Here is a 15,792-nt window from a genome sequence, read left to right as displayed (position 1 = left end):
GTGAGACCGGATCTTGGACCATGCCTGGGAGTCGGAGGAGATGCTGGCGTGGCCAAATCGGCAGGCCATCTCGACATGGGCGTCAAAAGCATCAAATACATACAGAGACAAACACGAAAGAGATATCTCCATCTTCAATGCTCTGAGCTTATAACTATATCCCCTCCTGGCCTCTACCCGCTTCCGCCATCACCCTCATCCGGTCCTGCTCCTTGCTTGAAGACATAACATTGCGGAGAAATAAGGAACCCCGTGGCTATGGTTCTTTTGCTGCCCAGAAGCCGCGCTCAACTGCCGACTGACCCTAGAGCCGCAAACAAAGAACAGTACTCGAGAGTGTAGCCAAAAACACAACGACACACCGGCAGGACCACGGTCAATTCTATCAATAACTAAAAAAGCGCGCGGTAAGGGGTACATGGAAATACCACCAGGGTCTCGACAACCATCACGCCCGCCCCCTTACTCAATGCCCGCCAGCATTGTTGGCACACGAAAATGGCTTGTTGGTTGCCCCGTTTTCCACCATGGCCGAGATGCTGGCGTATGTTCCCACCCCGAATAAGATGGCTGCTACCATAATGTTGACACAATTGAGAACAAACAGAAAAGCCTTGCCATAAGTCCATGTGCCGCGCAGATTCATGTGCATCCAAAACATGCCCGATAATCCGAAGGTGAACCAAGATGCAAACAAGGCCGAAGTCAAGCCCAATAGGTGGTTGAACACGGGCACGGCTTCCGCAATGAGCCACGCCCCCAGCCACGAAATGCTAACGATACCAAACCACACGCCATACGACTTCCATGTCTTCTGGTGCAGCAGATCGTCCTCTCGGTCATGCAGCAGTCGGACGTATAGGAACTTGGCCCCCACATGCCCGTTGACCACCCCGGCGATGACAATCGTCGCGATGGCCACCCCGTACGCCACCTTCTTGACCACGGTGCTCGCACTGTCCAGCGCCGGGCTCGCAACATTGTCTCCGGCGTAGTAATACACCACCACCGCCGTGATGATGTACATGGAAATATCGCTGCATTGCAGAAACGCGAGCGCCTTGGGGAAGTCGTGTGGATTTCGCAACTCGGAGATGAAGGTGAAGAAGGCAACGTGACCCGCATACGCAAAGACCATGTTGGACACCGCGTTGAATCCGTCCTTGAAGCTGAGATCGGGTTGCGGCCAGAGTCGAACGTGGAGCACCCCGTCAGGTCCGGCGCCTGGCTTCGTGATCGAAACCCCGACCATGGTGATCATCACCGCCCCGATGATGCTCACAAAGCTGGCGATCGAGTAGTAGGAAAGGTGTTTCAAGGTCCGCGGCAGCGTGAAGACCAGGCTCATAATGGTGCCAATCACCATCCACACAATGGTGCAGGCTCCGTGGTCGGTGATGGCGTTCATCATGATGGAGAAGGTCAAAATGTGGCTGCCCATGATAAAGACGTAGAACAAAAATTGACCCCAACCGAGAATTCGGTTTCCCCATTTGCCAAACAGCACTCCACCGGCGCAGGCCATCGAGTGAATGTGAGGATATCGCCTCTTAAACTGTCCGATGACAAACCCGGTATATGAAGCCATCGCACCAAGCAAGACAAGCAGAATGAGACCTGGGACGATGCCCAGGGTAGCCATGGCAGCCGGTAGTGAGAGAATCCCAAGCGAGATGGTTTCGGCGACCATGACCATACCCGCCTGCCACCACACCATGCTCTTGTATTCCACACCACCGTCTATCCGGCTAGCCATGGGGTCGATTTGTTTCTCTTGCACCATGTTCCCACTCTTAGGGGCACTCTCGATATTGCCATGTTCATTTGAGACCAACGTGTCGTCACTGGTGGGAGGACTGTTGTCGCCGCCGCGCACGTCGGAGCCGGACGTTCTGCGAGAAGCGTCCATACTGGATGAGACTTAGGATCAAGGAAGTTATTCAGATAGCGCCGCGTTCTGAGGATGTGTAGAGAGTAGCCGCACCACTCAAGCGAAGGGTACGAAAATGGGTGACGGCTCTGCTCCAACGGATGGATATGTGGTTAAAGGATAAAGGACCTGCGCAGAGGAGAAGAGTCCAGGAAAGAGGCGGAACAGAGAGAACACGTCCCTTCTTGTAGATCTTGCCCTGAGGACCACACGCCGTCTTGCAGGCAGGAGCCACCGAGAAGTCCTGCAGGACCGGGCAGTATTTTGCTGATCGTCAAGGCCTATCCTGAAGCATACCGCGCTGAATGGCTGTCCTTCTGTGCGAAAGGCTTGTATCCAAATAGTCCACAAGGATCGTCTCTGATACGCTTGGTACGACTTAACAGATTCTCTAACCCAACGAGCGACGAACGATCGCTAAAGTCTCCAGAGAATCCGAAGGCTGTGTAAGGTGTTTCTCGAACTGGACATCCGGCTGAAGAGAAATCTATTTGTTGGCTGGCGAATCCTGTCCTAGGACTGGGTTTTGTCCAGGTCTCAACTTGGAGTCACTTTCGAGCGTATCCGCTGGACCATCTGAACTCTCTATTAGCATCTCTCAAGGCTCCTTGTGAGACAACAGCGCTGCACTTACCGTATCTCGAATATAGCTTCCTCTCATATTCGTCGGCAAATCCGGCCTTTCCACCCTCAACGTCTTTCCTTGACACGCTCAGCTTGCTTCTCGGAAGACCCATCGAGGCCAGAAAAGCAACGCTTTCTTTCCACTCGAGGTCTTTCCTCTTGCTGTCCCACTTTAACTCTTCGGCCATCAGGTCGATAACGTTGGGCAACGCCTCCAGCGCCGCCTGGGCGTTGAGAAAAGCCAATCTTGTCCTTCGTGCAATCACATCCACGGCTCGCTGCGCAAATTCGTGTCTCACCGCGTACCGGACTTCTCCATCTATAAAAGGGTACAGCGCAGAAATACGCTTCCCTCGAACTGGGAACCTCTCATTAGTCGGGCTGGATAGCGCTGCCACCGTCCACGCACGATCGCCATATGCCTCCGCAAGGTGCTTCGCCACTTCGGTCTCGAGACCGAAATGCTGAATCAGGTTGATGAACAGAGTCTTGGAGAATCCATGCGCACCAACGAGCCTGACTTGGTGCGTTTGACAGGTCCCATCGAGCGGGGCAGCATCGTCGATCTTTTCTGTTCCGCTGATTCTCCTCGGGGTTGTCAGGGGCTTCGTCTGCAGCCCAAATTGGTTGATGGCTTCGTCAACCGCATCCTCTGCCATCTGCCTATATGTGGTCCATTTCCCTCCCGCACATGTGAGCAGTCCTGAGGTCGAGACAGTCACTAGATGATTTCGCACCAGCGACTCGGTGTTCTTTGCTTTGGGGTCCTTGACCAGTGGGCGAATCCCCGACCAGGCAGCGAGCACATCTCCACGTCGGACGTTGATCTCTGGGGACAGGTATCCCTTGATCTCGTTCAGAATCCAGCCTATCTCCTCCTCCCCAGCGATGGGATGCTGAGTAATCTTGCAGGGGGCATCGGTGGTTCCAGCGATCGTGTTGCCCTGCCAGGGCAGGAAGAAGATGACACGGCCATCAGATGTCGCAGGATCGATCAACCCCATTGAGTTCCGTTGAGGGCTGTAGTATCCAGGTAGCACCACATGCACACCAGAACTAGGGGCGACAATTTCCTGGACCTTTTGGTCGTCCATCTTCCGTATTGAGTCGCAGAAAGGACCGGTCGCATTGATAATACCTTTGGCGCGTATGGTGAAAGGCGACGTCGGTTTTCCATTCTTCTCGGCGATCACATCTCGGACCACAGCGCCGTTCAGTTTGCCATTCTGGTCCTTGGTCAAACCGGTAACTTCCATATGATTGACCACCGTTGCCCCGTAGAGCGCAGCCGTGGCCGCGATGGAAATGTTCATGCGGCTGTCGTTGTGTGCGCCATCATAGTATACCAGCGCTCCCACCAAGTTCTCTTTTTTCAACATAGGGAAAGCGTCCAACGCCTTGCTCTTGGTCAAGAAGTAGCTGGTTTCAATGCCTTCACTGCCCGCAAGATAATCGTACAGCTTCGTCCCCGCCCAAAAATAGGGTGCTTGCCACCATTTCTGCAAAGGTATCATGATGGGGAGCCACATGGACAGATGGGGGGCTGTGTCAAGGAAATATTTCCTCTCGCGCAGCGCTTCTTTGACCAGTGCATACTGGTTATAGTCTAGCTCCCAGAATGCCTTTTCGAGATATCGTACACCGCCGTGCACAAGTTTCGTGCTCTTGCTACTTGTTCCAGCAGCAAAGTCATCGCGCTCGACCAGGGCAACCTTGAGCCCGCGCGTGGCAGCATCCAAGGCAATACCGGAACCTGTAGCCCCGCCCCCGATGACCAGGAGGTCATACGGTTCCCCAGCTTCTTGTTCCGCAGGTAAGGTTATGTCTCTATCATCGCTTGTTGCCCCTCTTAATCGTTCTAGACTATTTTTCAACTGTTGCCGAAGGGGCGTTTCTGGCGCAGCACCCACCAGCCCACCACTCTTCCTCAAGTCGGCAATCTGTTCAGCGCGGGATCTAATCAAGGGGAATTTGGGAGGGATGATGGTTCCGTCCTCTGTTCGTGGGATGGGGACGATGGCGCCTTGAGAGCCAGGTACGTTGATGGGACGGTAGGAGAGGTACAAGATGGTACCGCCAACCCCAGCGATCGCGGCACCGGAATAGAGAAGTGGTTTGAGGAAACGACGTGCGGAAGAGGAGCGACCGGCCGAGGCCATGATTTTTTATAGTGGGAGGTCCAGTCTCGCGTCGTCACCCGCAGGTCAAACGTTCAACAGGACGGATTGCGCTGCGTGAGCCGTGACTTCGACGATCAACAAATACAGTGATTAATGTCAATATTCTTGAACAGCCATGATCCAAATCCCCGTGAAAGAGATGGTGAGATGACACAGAGCTGAGGCTCGAAGTCGGTAAAGCCTGTGAGCAATTGAGGCTAATGTGGCTGGCAGGGCATCAATGTCGAAGGGAAGTCAGACGGCGGAGTGTCCGAAGGAAGTGGACGGTTCAGTAGTCTGGAGAAGAGGAAGCCGGAGATGAAGCTGAGATCCAACCCCCAAGCATGTGGGAAGAGTCTTCGGGGTTGTCATGGATGGGAAGAGCGCAAGGGAAGAGTCCCGTGTGGTCGCAAAAAGGGTGAATGGCTGATGGCGCTGCGGAGAGGCATGGATGTGGATGAAGCCCGCTGCATGGCCGTCGTCATGGTTCCCTGCACAGGGCCTTGGGACGAGTGGGCGCGTGCGTGGGGGGATGCATTTCGGTGTTGGCAGCCCGACTTGGGGACGGCTTTAACCGAACCCGGCGGGGGGTGATTGGCCTTCTGGGCATGCTCCTAACCCCCATGCAAGCTATTGGGCGCCTCCTCGGTGTCTATGGGGGCGAACCCCCAAGCCCTATTCTCAATCTTAGTACCTAGGCAGCTAGCCCTGGCTCATAGAGACTGGACACGCAGCTGAATGGCACGGTTTGTAACATGTGAAGTGCCAAACCATCCGAGGATCAACTTCCAAAGATGCGAAGCATGTGCACATTATTGCTATGGACAGCTCCAAGGGCGACCTCCTGCTGTTTTACCAATCTCACTTTGCAGGCTGATCACCGCCCAACATCAGATTTTGTCAATTTTTCGGATAGGCGCTCCCTGACTATACAACAAATAATCAAGCCACTTTTGGTTTTGGCGTTCATCATTGGAACTGACCTAACCCCCGTGCCCCGTTTTGGTTTTGATGCAAATGGACTGTGATTTCAGGAAAATGGCCGGCGGCAAATCTCAAGACATCCTAGGACTTCTCCACGTGCCCGTTGACAGACTCGGCCTTCTGTTCGAGCAAGTCGATGTTAATCTTTTTTGCGGCAACGCTGCTCGGGTTCATCTCCATATTCAATTTCGACGGTGTGACACTCCCTTCCGTTGCAGTCACAGACGACCTTAACGGGCTGTTAGGGCTGTCGGGGGTGTTGTTCAGATTCAAGCGCTCCAACGCCTCCAGTTCCGCTTCAGAAAACTGTCTCAAGTGCTTGGGCTTAAAGGGAACCGGCGTGGAAACCCGCGATGTCAAGAACTGCGAGTTGAAATGTCAGCTTCATGTGTTTCAGATACCCAGGTACACCACTTTGTTGTGGGAGATACATACCGAGCTTGCCGCACTCAACAACGCGATTAGGGATGCCTGGACCACATCCTCATGTATACCCACTCCCCACACTTTCTCGTTCGAGTTGCTCGCCGTACATTCTATGTAGGTGGCAGCTTTCACTTCTCTCCCTTCACCAATGGCGTGTTCCTTGTAATCCGCCACATCAAGGTCAATTCCTAAGGAATGGAGAGCGTTGGCCAGGGAGGAAATGGCACCGTTGCCCACACCCACAATCGGATGCTGGACTCCGTCAATGGCAATGATACCTGCAAATTGACGTTTCGCCGTCGAGGTATTTTGAGCCGGCGCCGCGGTTTGGGGTGGCTGACCGGCTGAAATCTTCATCTGAGGAGCCGGCGAGGGAGTCCGGACAGCCGTGATGTTGTAGTCAATGAGAGTGAATCTGGGATTCTTCTTGAGATGATACGACTCCTCGAACAGCGCCTGGATTTCTCGAGGAAGCAACTCTCGGCCCTTGGCATCGGCTTCTTTTTGGACAATCCTGCTGAATGCGATCTGCAACCCACGGGGCAGGTCGAGTTCGAGGCTTCGCTGGATGATCCAGGCGACGCCACCTTTACCAGACTGTGAGTTGACGCGGATGACTGCTTCGTATGTACGTCCAATATCTTGAGGATCGAGTGGCAGATAGGGCAGTTCCCACGGATCCTCTGGCCCACGACCATCCTTTTTCCTGAGTTGGAACCCCTTTTTGATAGCATCTTGGTGTGAGCCGCTGAAGGCACAGACAACCAACTGGCCACCATATGGCCACCTCTCATTGACTGGTATCTTAGTCGATTCTTCGCAAACGCGAATCACTTTGTTTATGTCGCTGAAGTCGATATTGGGCCAGATACCTTGTGTATACAAATTGAGGGCCAAGGTCACGAGATCGACGTTTCCGGTTCGTTCTCCATTACCGAACAGAGTGCCCTCGACTCTGTCAGCACCCGCCATCTGGGCCAGTTCTGCCGCTGCGACAGCACAACCTCGGTCATTGTGAGGATGCACCGAGACACAGAATTTCTCACGCTCGGTCATATGCGTGCAGAAATATTCGACCTGGTCTGCAAAAATATTCGGTGTGGCCATTTCCACGGTCGCTGGGAGATTGAAAATCAATTTGCTGTCTTCAGTCGGACCCCACGCTTCTTTTACCGCCTCGCACACCCGCACCGCGAACTCGGGCGATGTATCTGAAAAGGTCTCGGGGCTGAACTCGTAAAGCCATTCTGTTCCCGCGTGGCTGGGGTCATCCTTGGTGATGGATCGGGCAAACTTGGTGCACTTGACAGCCAGGGCAAGGGTCTCGTCTTCGGTCATGCCGAAGACAATTCTGCGAAAGCATTCGCTCGTAGCAAGATATAAATGTAAAATGGCCTTTTTTGCTCCTCTTAAAGACTCCACAGTCCGTCGGATGAAGTCCTCGCGGCAGGGCGACAGAACCTGCAACCAAACGTCGTCGGGGACCACGCCGGGGGTGTCAACCAGGTATCTTGTAAAGTCGAAGTCGGTCTGCGAAGCGGAAGGGAAGGAGACCTCGATTTCCTTGTAACCCAACTCAACCAGCATCTTGAAGAAGCGGAGTTTCTGTTCACCGTCCTGAAGCGACCATCAGTCTCTATATCAGCGATTGAGAGGTTTTGAACCGGCCCTCATACCATAGGATCAACAAGACTTTGATTTCCGTCTCGCAAGTCGGTGGCCAGCCACCGCGGAGGCTTGTCGTTGGTCCGTGAGGGCCATTGTCGGTTAGGCAAGTCAAGTGGTTTGAACTTGCGGTACTTTTTCCAAGGCTCTCGAAGCCTGGTAAGGGATTGGTTAGTCTTGTCCTGTAAGGCTAACATCAATCCGCACATACATAGGCATGATTAAAGAGGAATTCCTAGTCCGCCACTGGACGTCAAGGTCAAAACGATTCGACAACCGAGTTTTCTGGAACTATGCGGCGAGGGGTTGGGCTTCGTATCGGTCGCAAAGGCTGGCCTGAGGCTGACTTGCAGTCACCAGAGCTGATGCAGAGCCAAAAGGAATGTTCAATATGCAAGTGAGAGCAGCAGCAGCAGCATTCAGCGCGGGACTTTGGGATGCGGAGAATATGAGTCAGTCTTTGCAAAGGGCGCAAGAGGCAAAAGATTTTGAACGTGGGGCAAGAGGGCAAACGGGCGGATAGCGTGACGCACCATCTGCAGGTCGAGCTGCCGAATTTGTGGGGTAGACGGCATGCGAGCTGCCAGGGTGCGGATAGAGTAGCTATCGGCGCTGCTAATGTAAAGCACGGCAGCGAAGGGCTACTGTATGTCGATACTTAAGTATATTGCAAGTTCTAACGTCCCTATGCTTGCTTCGACATACTGTCACTATCATTTATACCCAGGCTCAGTACCAATGCCTTTGGACCTCGTTGTTCCGGTTGCTCATGACCTCAGCCTCGTTCCCATTCTCCCTCTGATCAATGATGCCCAACTCATACCTTTCGAATAATGTTGGCTTCAATTGCAACTGCCTGTGCCTTCTTCCGCCTTCACTCTGCTACGGCAGCAACAGTGTTTCCGGGTGTAATGACTGACTTTGTCTCGCCCTGTTCCTCTCCATCCCCATCCGACGCTGAAGACGATGACGAACAGACCACGACCTGGATCGTGTCCGGTATCTTTCCTATGCCCAATCCCGGAGAAGTCGATCCCCGCTTACGCTTGGAGCCATTCGAGGCCGATCTCTGGCGGTTGATACCGAGAGAAAGCGATCTTGACGCGGCTGACAACTGGCTCTTTCCATCTGTAGGCGCAACAAGGCCCCGGGGCAATCGCGGGCTGGTCTGCTCTTTGGTCAGCTGAGCCATTGGTTCCGAAGTGCTCCTGGAGCTAGCTAGCGAACATGTCCGGCGTCGCTGCCGCGGTTCCTGCCATATTTTTGCTATGGCCATATCATTTGCGCCGCCGGAGTGCATCACTCTGGGAGTGGTGAAGTCGTCGATGATCTGAGGTGTATTTGTCGGTGGCCGAGTGCCTATGTCGGTCGCCGGGCTATGTGACGCGCTGAGGGCTTTGAATAATTCTTCTTGACGGGAAGGACTCAAAGCTTGTAGAATCTCCTCAGGATTAGCCTCGTTCATGTGCCTCAAAAAGTTAGCTCGCGGTATGCTGACCCCGGACATCTCTGTGTTGACGACACTGCGATCGGTCTTGCTAGATGTGTAATCTGGCATGGAGATGTCATGACTGCTTGACCTCAATTGCAGCCGCCACTGCTGTATTGCCGTCGGAATCTGGTGCGACGAGGCAAACGGGTCATCATCTTGCGCCACGAGCTTGAGGGGGACCTGACGTCCAGGCGACTGGCTCTTCAAGGCACCAACGTTGGGGACTTTGCTGATCGGGTCAGGCTGGAGCTCCGAATAGCTCTGTGTATCAAACAGTTCTTGATAATTTTCATTCGTTGACAGTCTTTTACTTCGTGATGCTATTGGAGGTAACCGTTGTGGCGAGTGTGAATGAGCTTCGTGGCCCGAAATGCCAGGGACTCGAGAGCCGATCGGTGCAGGCCGCGGCGGGTTTCTGGGTAGGCTTGTGAACATCTTCAGGTTTGGCCAGGCGATTCTCGAGTACTCAAGGACGTCTGATGTGTCTCAGATTGACTGATAGAGAGGCGCGTTGCCAATTTCCACTTACCTTGCGGTGCATGCTGAAAGGAGAAGGCGACGACATCTCGGAGGCGGTCAAATCTAGAAGCTGTAACAGCAGGGGGAGTGTTGTCTCTCAAGACCCCTTCTGCGATCACCACCCTGATTCGGCCCATGAGCTCACTGACGTGCCATTTGCGTTGCTTGATGATTTCTCGGTGGACATTGGGAAATCGGAGATATTGACCATCGCGGCCTGCCCCATTAGCCTTCAGCGTGCACAAGGGGTATACAAGGACAACCTGGCTCCCCTGCAATGCCGTCAGTCAAAAAAGTCTTCGTCAAGAGTTCGCCGGTCTCGTACCAATGACTTCTGGCCACACATTCTCGTCGAATGTACGTTGGCTATGTGATTCAGTCAGCATGGACGACAAATTGACTATTGCCGACGTCCTTACGCCACGAGAACTCCGTCGATGTACACTCGTGCCCCAAACAGAATTGTTTCATCTGGGGTCTTGTAGTTGAGTAAGAGGTGAGATGGCATGGGCTTGTCCCAGCTGTGGATTGAAATTCGGAACGGCGCGCCACCCTCGAGACTTGCAATGAAGGAATTCAGCATGGGAACCAGCGTCATCGACTCAAAGTTGCCCTGGCTATTCTCGACAGAGCCCTCTTCCGAGGACAAACCCGTGTCTGAACCAGTTAGTGTGTCTCGTTGCCGCCAAAGGGTGCGTAGGACTCACTCTGCCCCAACACGTAACATGTCGTGTTGAATTCCTGGATGGGAGTCCTTGAGTCGCCAGGGAAGAGGAGCACGTCCCAATTCTGGTACCTCATGGCGACATGGGACGCGCAACTTCAGTACATAGCCAAGGGAGACAGCAGAGCCGTGAGCGGTATACACAGCGCACGATGGTGGAAGCGAGCTTTTTGAGCTTCGCAGGTAGTGGCGGTCGCCATCGCCCACGCCCTTTCAACGCAAGAGCAGGCGGTCAGGAGCAGCGGAAGGTGCAAGCCGTGGGCCTATGATAAAATGAAGTCACCATCAGCATCAACTGCAGAGGGGAGCTCCGCTGCAAGCTTCAAAGACCTCCCAAAATGGATAGCATGAATGTCGGGCACAGCGACGGCGGAGACCATGGAGGACAAACATGGTGTCTCGTGTCGACCACAAGCCCACAGTGCAGAATGGGAAAATGAAAACTGGAATTAGGCACCTGTCCATCCCTATACCAATGCAACTACATCTCAACCCATGAAGTTATGTCCAAGCAAAGTGAAATCATTTTCGTCTGAGCAACGGGTATAGTAATCAACAGAGCAAGTATTTCCAAGACCGGAGCTCTTTTCGTGCACACGCCCACCGACCATGCGTGAGCTGCCAGAAATCATCAGAACGCCAAAGCATTAGTTAGTAATTGATACAGAGCATCACCTTCGACGAAACTATTCGTTGGTTGTGTCAACCCCAAAGTCTCCCCCTATCCCCATGGCGTTGTCAAAGTTGAATGTGTCCTCGTTGGACGTGTTGAGGAAACTGTCAAAGTCAAAGTTCTCCAAAACATCGCTGTTCTCTAAACTGCTGAAATCCAGGTTGAAATTTTGGTCCGCATTGAAGTCCGTGAAAGCGTTCTGCTGGGAAAGATCTGGCTGGTGCATCTGTGGTTGACTAGGCGGCATGCCAGCGTTTGGCGGAGGAGCTTGGTTGGGATTCGGCATACCAGCGCCACCCTTGCCAGCCGAATTGTTGAAACCTGGAGGGTGCACGGGGGTGAGAGGAGTGGAAGGAGTGGGCGTTGCGGGAGGTTCGTTCTCTGAAGACGTTGCCGCTGCCGCCGTCGAGCCCTTCTTGGTTGGGCGTTTCTTCGTCCCTTCCTCCTTAGCTTTCTTCTTCGGGTTCGGTTTGTTAGTTGTCGACGGGGTCGGGGGAGCATTGCCACTCTGCGGAGACCCGGGCTGGTTGCGTTGGGCATTGCTCCCTGCCGGGGCTTGAGGAGGTGGCATTTCGTTCCGTTGCCCTGGCGTCCCCATGGGCTGCGGCCCTCCGCCTTGAGATGGTTGCTGCACCATTGGCTGGCCACCTGGGAATTGGCCACCCATACGATTTTGCTGTTGGCGGGCCATATTTGCCTGCATTTCCATGGCCGTGGGAGGCCTCATATTCGGAGCGCCGGGCACCATGCCTTGATTGTCCTTGATAAACATGTTGGGGTTGAAGTCGGTGCCCTGCATACCATTCATAAAGTTGATGGCGCCAGGTGACCTTCCTGCCATGTCTCCCGCCGATGGCGAACCAGGCAAGCCTCCTAGCTGTGGTGTGCGCTTCATTTGATCCACTGGGTTGGGAGACGTGCCCGTTCGACTGCCTGAAGGCGACATGCCACCGGGTTGCATTCCAACCATGGGTCCGCCCGGACCACCGTCTCTGTTGACGGCGTTGTCTTGCTCTTGTCTTGCCATCATCAATCTCTTTTTGTTCTGCTGCTCAAGGAGCATCAACTGCATTTGATAATCTTGAAGAGCATGGTTTCCACTTTGGCCTCCACCTGGACCACCTTGCATCTGTTGACTAGCGATTCTCTGGTTGTACATGTCGATCTGCATATTGTTGTCGTATTGAGGATTCATGCCCTGCATGATGGGTGAACCGGCATTGGGTAAGCTCATAATGCCATTAGGTAGCCCGGGCTGTTATCGATCAGTTAGCCATAGACATCATGAGGAGTTGCGAGGTCCTTACCTGCATGGGCTTCTGTGGCATGCCCCCGTTTTGTCGGAACTGAGGGTTATTCATGTTCGGTTGGAAAGCAGTCTGGATCATCATGTTTTGAGGTGTGACGTTGGGCATTCCTGGCCGCACATTAGGCATCATGCCACCGTTGAACTGTTGACCTTCGAGTCGTGGTCTCTTGGACGGCGACCCACCATTCTCGCCCTCCGCCGGCGACGAGGCGCGACCGTTCATGTCTACGTCGCCCTGTTCTCGCTGCATCTGTTGCTGCTGTTGCTGCTGAAGCATCTGCGCCTGTTTGAATTGCTGCTGAATTTGTTGGGGAGTACTGGGCAATGCATGTCAGCGACTTTGGGGGCCAGGAAAAATAATCGAAAGGTTGTGGCACTCACTACTTGCTAGCCATGTTGTTTCCATTCACGACGTTGTTGCGGAGATTAGCCTGCATGGCGAATCGGTTTGCGGCCATCATGCCAGGTCGAGCGAGATTCTGATTTTGCTGGTTTTCCCTCATGCGTTGCATATTCTGCAGGACAGAGTCAGTCAACTATTACGAACAGGCTGCCAACAGCAGCGTACCTGATGTTGCATCAAATATTGAGCGGCGGGTCCCATATTCCCGCCCTGGCCACCCTGCATTTTGCTTGAACGATGCGCGGTGAAGAGGTCGGAGAAGATGCTAAACCATTCGAACAGAAAGCCGATGCCGGGTGTATTAGCGTCGGTGACATGCATAGGGCGAGGAAGGTCGTCGGGAATATCGTCTTTGACATCAGTGTCCATGGCATCTCCATCAACACCATTCACTTCAGTATCTTTGCGTCTGCCGGGGCTTTGCTTGACCGGCGGCTTCGTACGGACTTCGAATTTTTCCTCACGCAGGAGGCTTCGGGCAAGGTCATAGTGGCCGAGCTTGAGGAAATACTCGTAGATGTAGGTGTTTAATTGAGCCTTCAGCTGCTCTGGAGAGCTGGCCATGTTGACTTGTGTAGCAGGGCTGCCATTGTTCATCATGATCATTCCACCACCAACTGGGCCGCCTGGCACCATGGCGGCAGGATTCATGCCAGCCATATTCATGGTAGCCATCGACATTCGGGTGTATCAAGGAAGCGGGTAGGGCTCGAAGGACGAGAGTGAAGGCGCGTGGAAGAGGAAAGAACCTCAGTCGTGGGAGTGTGTCAGGACGGTGTGGGTCGCAAGGTGATTGTTCGAGTTGTTCGCAATGGGCGTGCGGAGAGAGTCGGTCGCGCAAACCGACGGCGACTTCAGAGAACAGAGAAAAGCCTCATTTTCTGCAGGGGAGGATCGGGCGAAGGTGCGAAGTTGGCTGGCGATAATCGAAGGATGTAGTGGCTGCGATAGACAGAGGTCGAGGAGCGGGAGCCTCAGACGAAACGCGACCGCCACAAATTATGGGATGCGGTGGCTAAGAAACCTGGGAGCGCAAGCAAGTTTGGGGCTGCAGGGGAGTAAGAAATGTGGTAATCTAGGTGCTGTAGCAAGCCGATAGCGGTCCTGATCGATCAGGAGAGATGAGGGAAGGGTAAAAGGTGAGAAGTAAAAGGTGACCTGATGGGAAATTAGGAAGGTGATAGTAACTGGGTGCTTTGGTAGGTGGTAGTGGTGGATGTGGGCGAGGCGAAAAGGCAACGAGAAAGATGAGGTTGGTTTTTTGGTATAGAGAGTGCTCAGTGCTCGGTGCCGGCTGAGGTTTCGGCGGTGGGTGGGCTAGGCTGCGCGCTGCAGAACCCAAGTAAATTGGAGAACGGGCTGGTGATTGCTGAGCTGCTGCCAGGGCGCAGGCGAGAAGATCGAGAGGGTAGGGGGCGAGCAGCGAGAGGCGGACACGGCACTTGGAGGCAAAAAGGCCGCCTATGGTTTCTGACTCTGACCACGTCCTGGCCACTCAGAGAGCGTTCTGGGTCAGCCCTACAGACACGTCCTGCGAAGATTGCAGCACGCCTTGCCCAAAATGGGGCTACCAATGGTGGGGTGCTTGGCCTTGCACCACAACCTCACCTCGACCGCTTTCTTCCACCTCGACGGCATTCTAAGCAGCAAACATTTCAAAAAATTCCACGCCCGGCTGGAGGCCGTCAACCGGGCAACAGTACAGGTCATATTTGCCGCTTCGATCCATTTGATCGCTGCATCCGCTCAGTATCTTCCCAGCAGCAACCCCTGGCCCTCAATGCACTGCTGAAACTGCCTCAGGGGTAATAGTGAATCCTTTCCCGACTATCATAAAGTAGATAGCCAGATAGCGGTTCCCCCATCTTGGAGAAAAGGGGCTTGTCCACGTGACCTCCGAGCCAGTGGGTGCGGAAACGGCTCGGTCTGCTAGGATCATACAATCCCCTCGAGCTTTGTTTGCAGAGATGTTGGCTCCGTAGAAGAAGTCGGGTCTACCTATTCGTCGTCAGGAGGCATCTCGTCCTCGATGTACCGGATCAGGGTGACCCGCATTTCCGTCACGTCGTTGCCTCGAAGCATATCACTGACAAAACGTGCCTCGATGGACATTTGGACCTATAGTCCTGTTAGAACAGCGCTCCGAGGCCCGCATCATGCTGGCTGATACCATTTCCAATGCACCACGTAGAACGCCACAGAGGATGTTGGAGAACCACAACTCATCTTGAGCCCGCCCGTCGTCAGGGAGCTCCACAAAGTCTGCCAAAGGGTTTTCATCGAACAGCAATGAGAATTGTTTGTTATCGGCAGTCCAGTTCGTGACGGTAGGCGTAATGTTCAGAAAGATCTTGAAGCCAACCTTTCTTAAAGTCAGAAGGCTATTCCGCGATGCCGAACCAAAGCGCCGTACCTTGGAGATCATCTCCGCTGTGTCCCTGAAATTCCCGCAGCGGCCAGTATTGGACCTTGCAAGGAAATCCTCAATGAGTCGCATGCCGATGTTATACCCCATTTTGTCCAATTGCTGGTTGACCTGGGTGTAATCATAGTCGTAGTCCGTGCACAGCTGAGCAACGATGGTTCCATATGTGAGGGTGACAAGCTCAGCGTTGACCTTGTCCACGCGTGTCCTGAGAATTATAAGACCTGCTCGCTATTGACCCTGGAAGAATACTCACTTCCAGATCCTGGAGAAACCACGGTCAGTAGACGGACTACAAAATGTTCTGATAACCGCTTACTCTTCGCCCACGCGGGCGGCTTTCTGGCTCGATGCCATTCAAACCAGGATTCGTAGTCTACCGACGACTGGGCATTCCACCACAGCTCGGCTTTGCATCGAAAGAACGTTTACCGAGATATTAGAGATCCGTCAGTTAAT

General features: G+C 53.7%; 6 protein-coding genes across 9 annotated transcripts; all 6 read right to left on the bottom strand.

Annotated features, from left to right (window-relative positions):
* Nucleotides 1-466: 466 nt before the first annotated feature.
* PV07_01918 (uncharacterized protein) lies at nt 467-1,909 on the bottom strand (the record flags this gene model as incomplete). Its single annotated transcript, XM_016388496.1, has 1 exon — nt 467-1,909. One exon carries the CDS (start codon nt 1,907-1,909, stop codon nt 467-469), a length of 1,443 nt encoding a protein of 480 aa, XP_016255424.1.
* Nucleotides 1,910-2,417: 508 nt separating this feature from the next.
* PV07_01917 (uncharacterized protein) lies at nt 2,418-4,713 on the bottom strand (the record flags this gene model as incomplete). The annotated part of the gene is made up of 2 exons (XM_016388495.1): nt 2,418-2,506; nt 2,565-4,713. The coding sequence occupies 2 exons, from the start codon at nt 4,711-4,713 to the stop codon at nt 2,418-2,420; spliced, it is 2,238 nt and encodes a 745-aa protein (XP_016255423.1).
* A 584-nt stretch (nt 4,714-5,297) lies between these two features.
* Nucleotides 5,298-8,245, bottom strand: PV07_01916 (2-isopropylmalate synthase). Its single transcript, XM_016388494.1, has 4 exons — nt 8,000-8,245; nt 7,800-7,944; nt 6,133-7,740; nt 5,298-6,060 (listed from the first exon to the last, which is right to left on the bottom strand). The coding sequence occupies exons 1-4, from the start codon at nt 8,005-8,007 to the stop codon at nt 5,779-5,781; spliced, it is 2,043 nt and encodes a 680-aa protein (XP_016255422.1). The 5' UTR covers nt 8,008-8,245; the 3' UTR covers nt 5,298-5,778.
* Nucleotides 8,246-8,433: 188 nt separating this feature from the next.
* Nucleotides 8,434-10,997, bottom strand: PV07_01915 (uncharacterized protein). The gene is made up of 6 exons (XM_016388493.1): nt 10,981-10,997; nt 10,507-10,786; nt 10,219-10,456; nt 10,125-10,165; nt 9,810-10,071; nt 8,434-9,756 (listed from the first exon to the last, which is right to left on the bottom strand). Exons 3-6 carry the CDS (start codon nt 10,268-10,270, stop codon nt 8,663-8,665), a joined length of 1,449 nt encoding a protein of 482 aa, XP_016255421.1. The 5' UTR covers nt 10,271-10,456; nt 10,507-10,786; nt 10,981-10,997; the 3' UTR covers nt 8,434-8,662.
* Nucleotides 10,832-14,287, bottom strand: PV07_01914. Of its 2 annotated transcripts, XM_016388492.1 has the most exons (5): nt 13,074-14,287; nt 12,887-13,020; nt 12,689-12,822; nt 12,504-12,613; nt 10,832-12,451 (listed from the first exon to the last, which is right to left on the bottom strand). In XM_016388492.1, exons 1-5 carry the CDS (start codon nt 13,587-13,589, stop codon nt 11,210-11,212), a joined length of 2,136 nt encoding a protein of 711 aa, XP_016255420.1. In that variant the 5' UTR covers nt 13,590-14,287; the 3' UTR covers nt 10,832-11,209. The 2 variants fall into 2 exon arrangements, with proteins under 2 accessions (XP_016255420.1, XP_016255419.1); XM_016388491.1 differs by having other exon boundaries at nt 12,504-12,822.
* PV07_01913 lies at nt 14,267-15,783 on the bottom strand. 3 transcript variants are annotated; one of them, XM_016388488.1, is made up of 5 exons: nt 15,653-15,783; nt 15,590-15,598; nt 15,322-15,541; nt 15,079-15,270; nt 14,267-15,026 (listed from the first exon to the last, which is right to left on the bottom strand). In XM_016388488.1, the coding sequence occupies exons 1-5, from the start codon at nt 15,688-15,690 to the stop codon at nt 14,907-14,909; spliced, it is 579 nt and encodes a 192-aa protein (XP_016255416.1). In that variant the 5' UTR covers nt 15,691-15,783; the 3' UTR covers nt 14,267-14,906. The 3 variants fall into 3 exon arrangements, with proteins under 3 accessions (XP_016255416.1, XP_016255418.1, XP_016255417.1); XM_016388490.1 differs by having other exon boundaries at nt 15,322-15,598; XM_016388489.1 differs by having other exon boundaries at nt 14,267-15,270.
* Nucleotides 15,784-15,792: the final 9 nt, after the last annotated feature.

Source organism: Cladophialophora immunda, assembly GCF_000835495.1.
Source record: "Cladophialophora immunda strain CBS 83496 unplaced genomic scaffold supercont1.1, whole genome shotgun sequence".
Classification (NCBI taxonomy): domain Eukaryota; kingdom Fungi; phylum Ascomycota; class Eurotiomycetes; order Chaetothyriales; family Herpotrichiellaceae; genus Cladophialophora; species Cladophialophora immunda.
The sequence above is the reverse complement of the archived record's forward strand: the minus strand, read 5'-3'. Positions and strand labels throughout refer to the sequence as shown.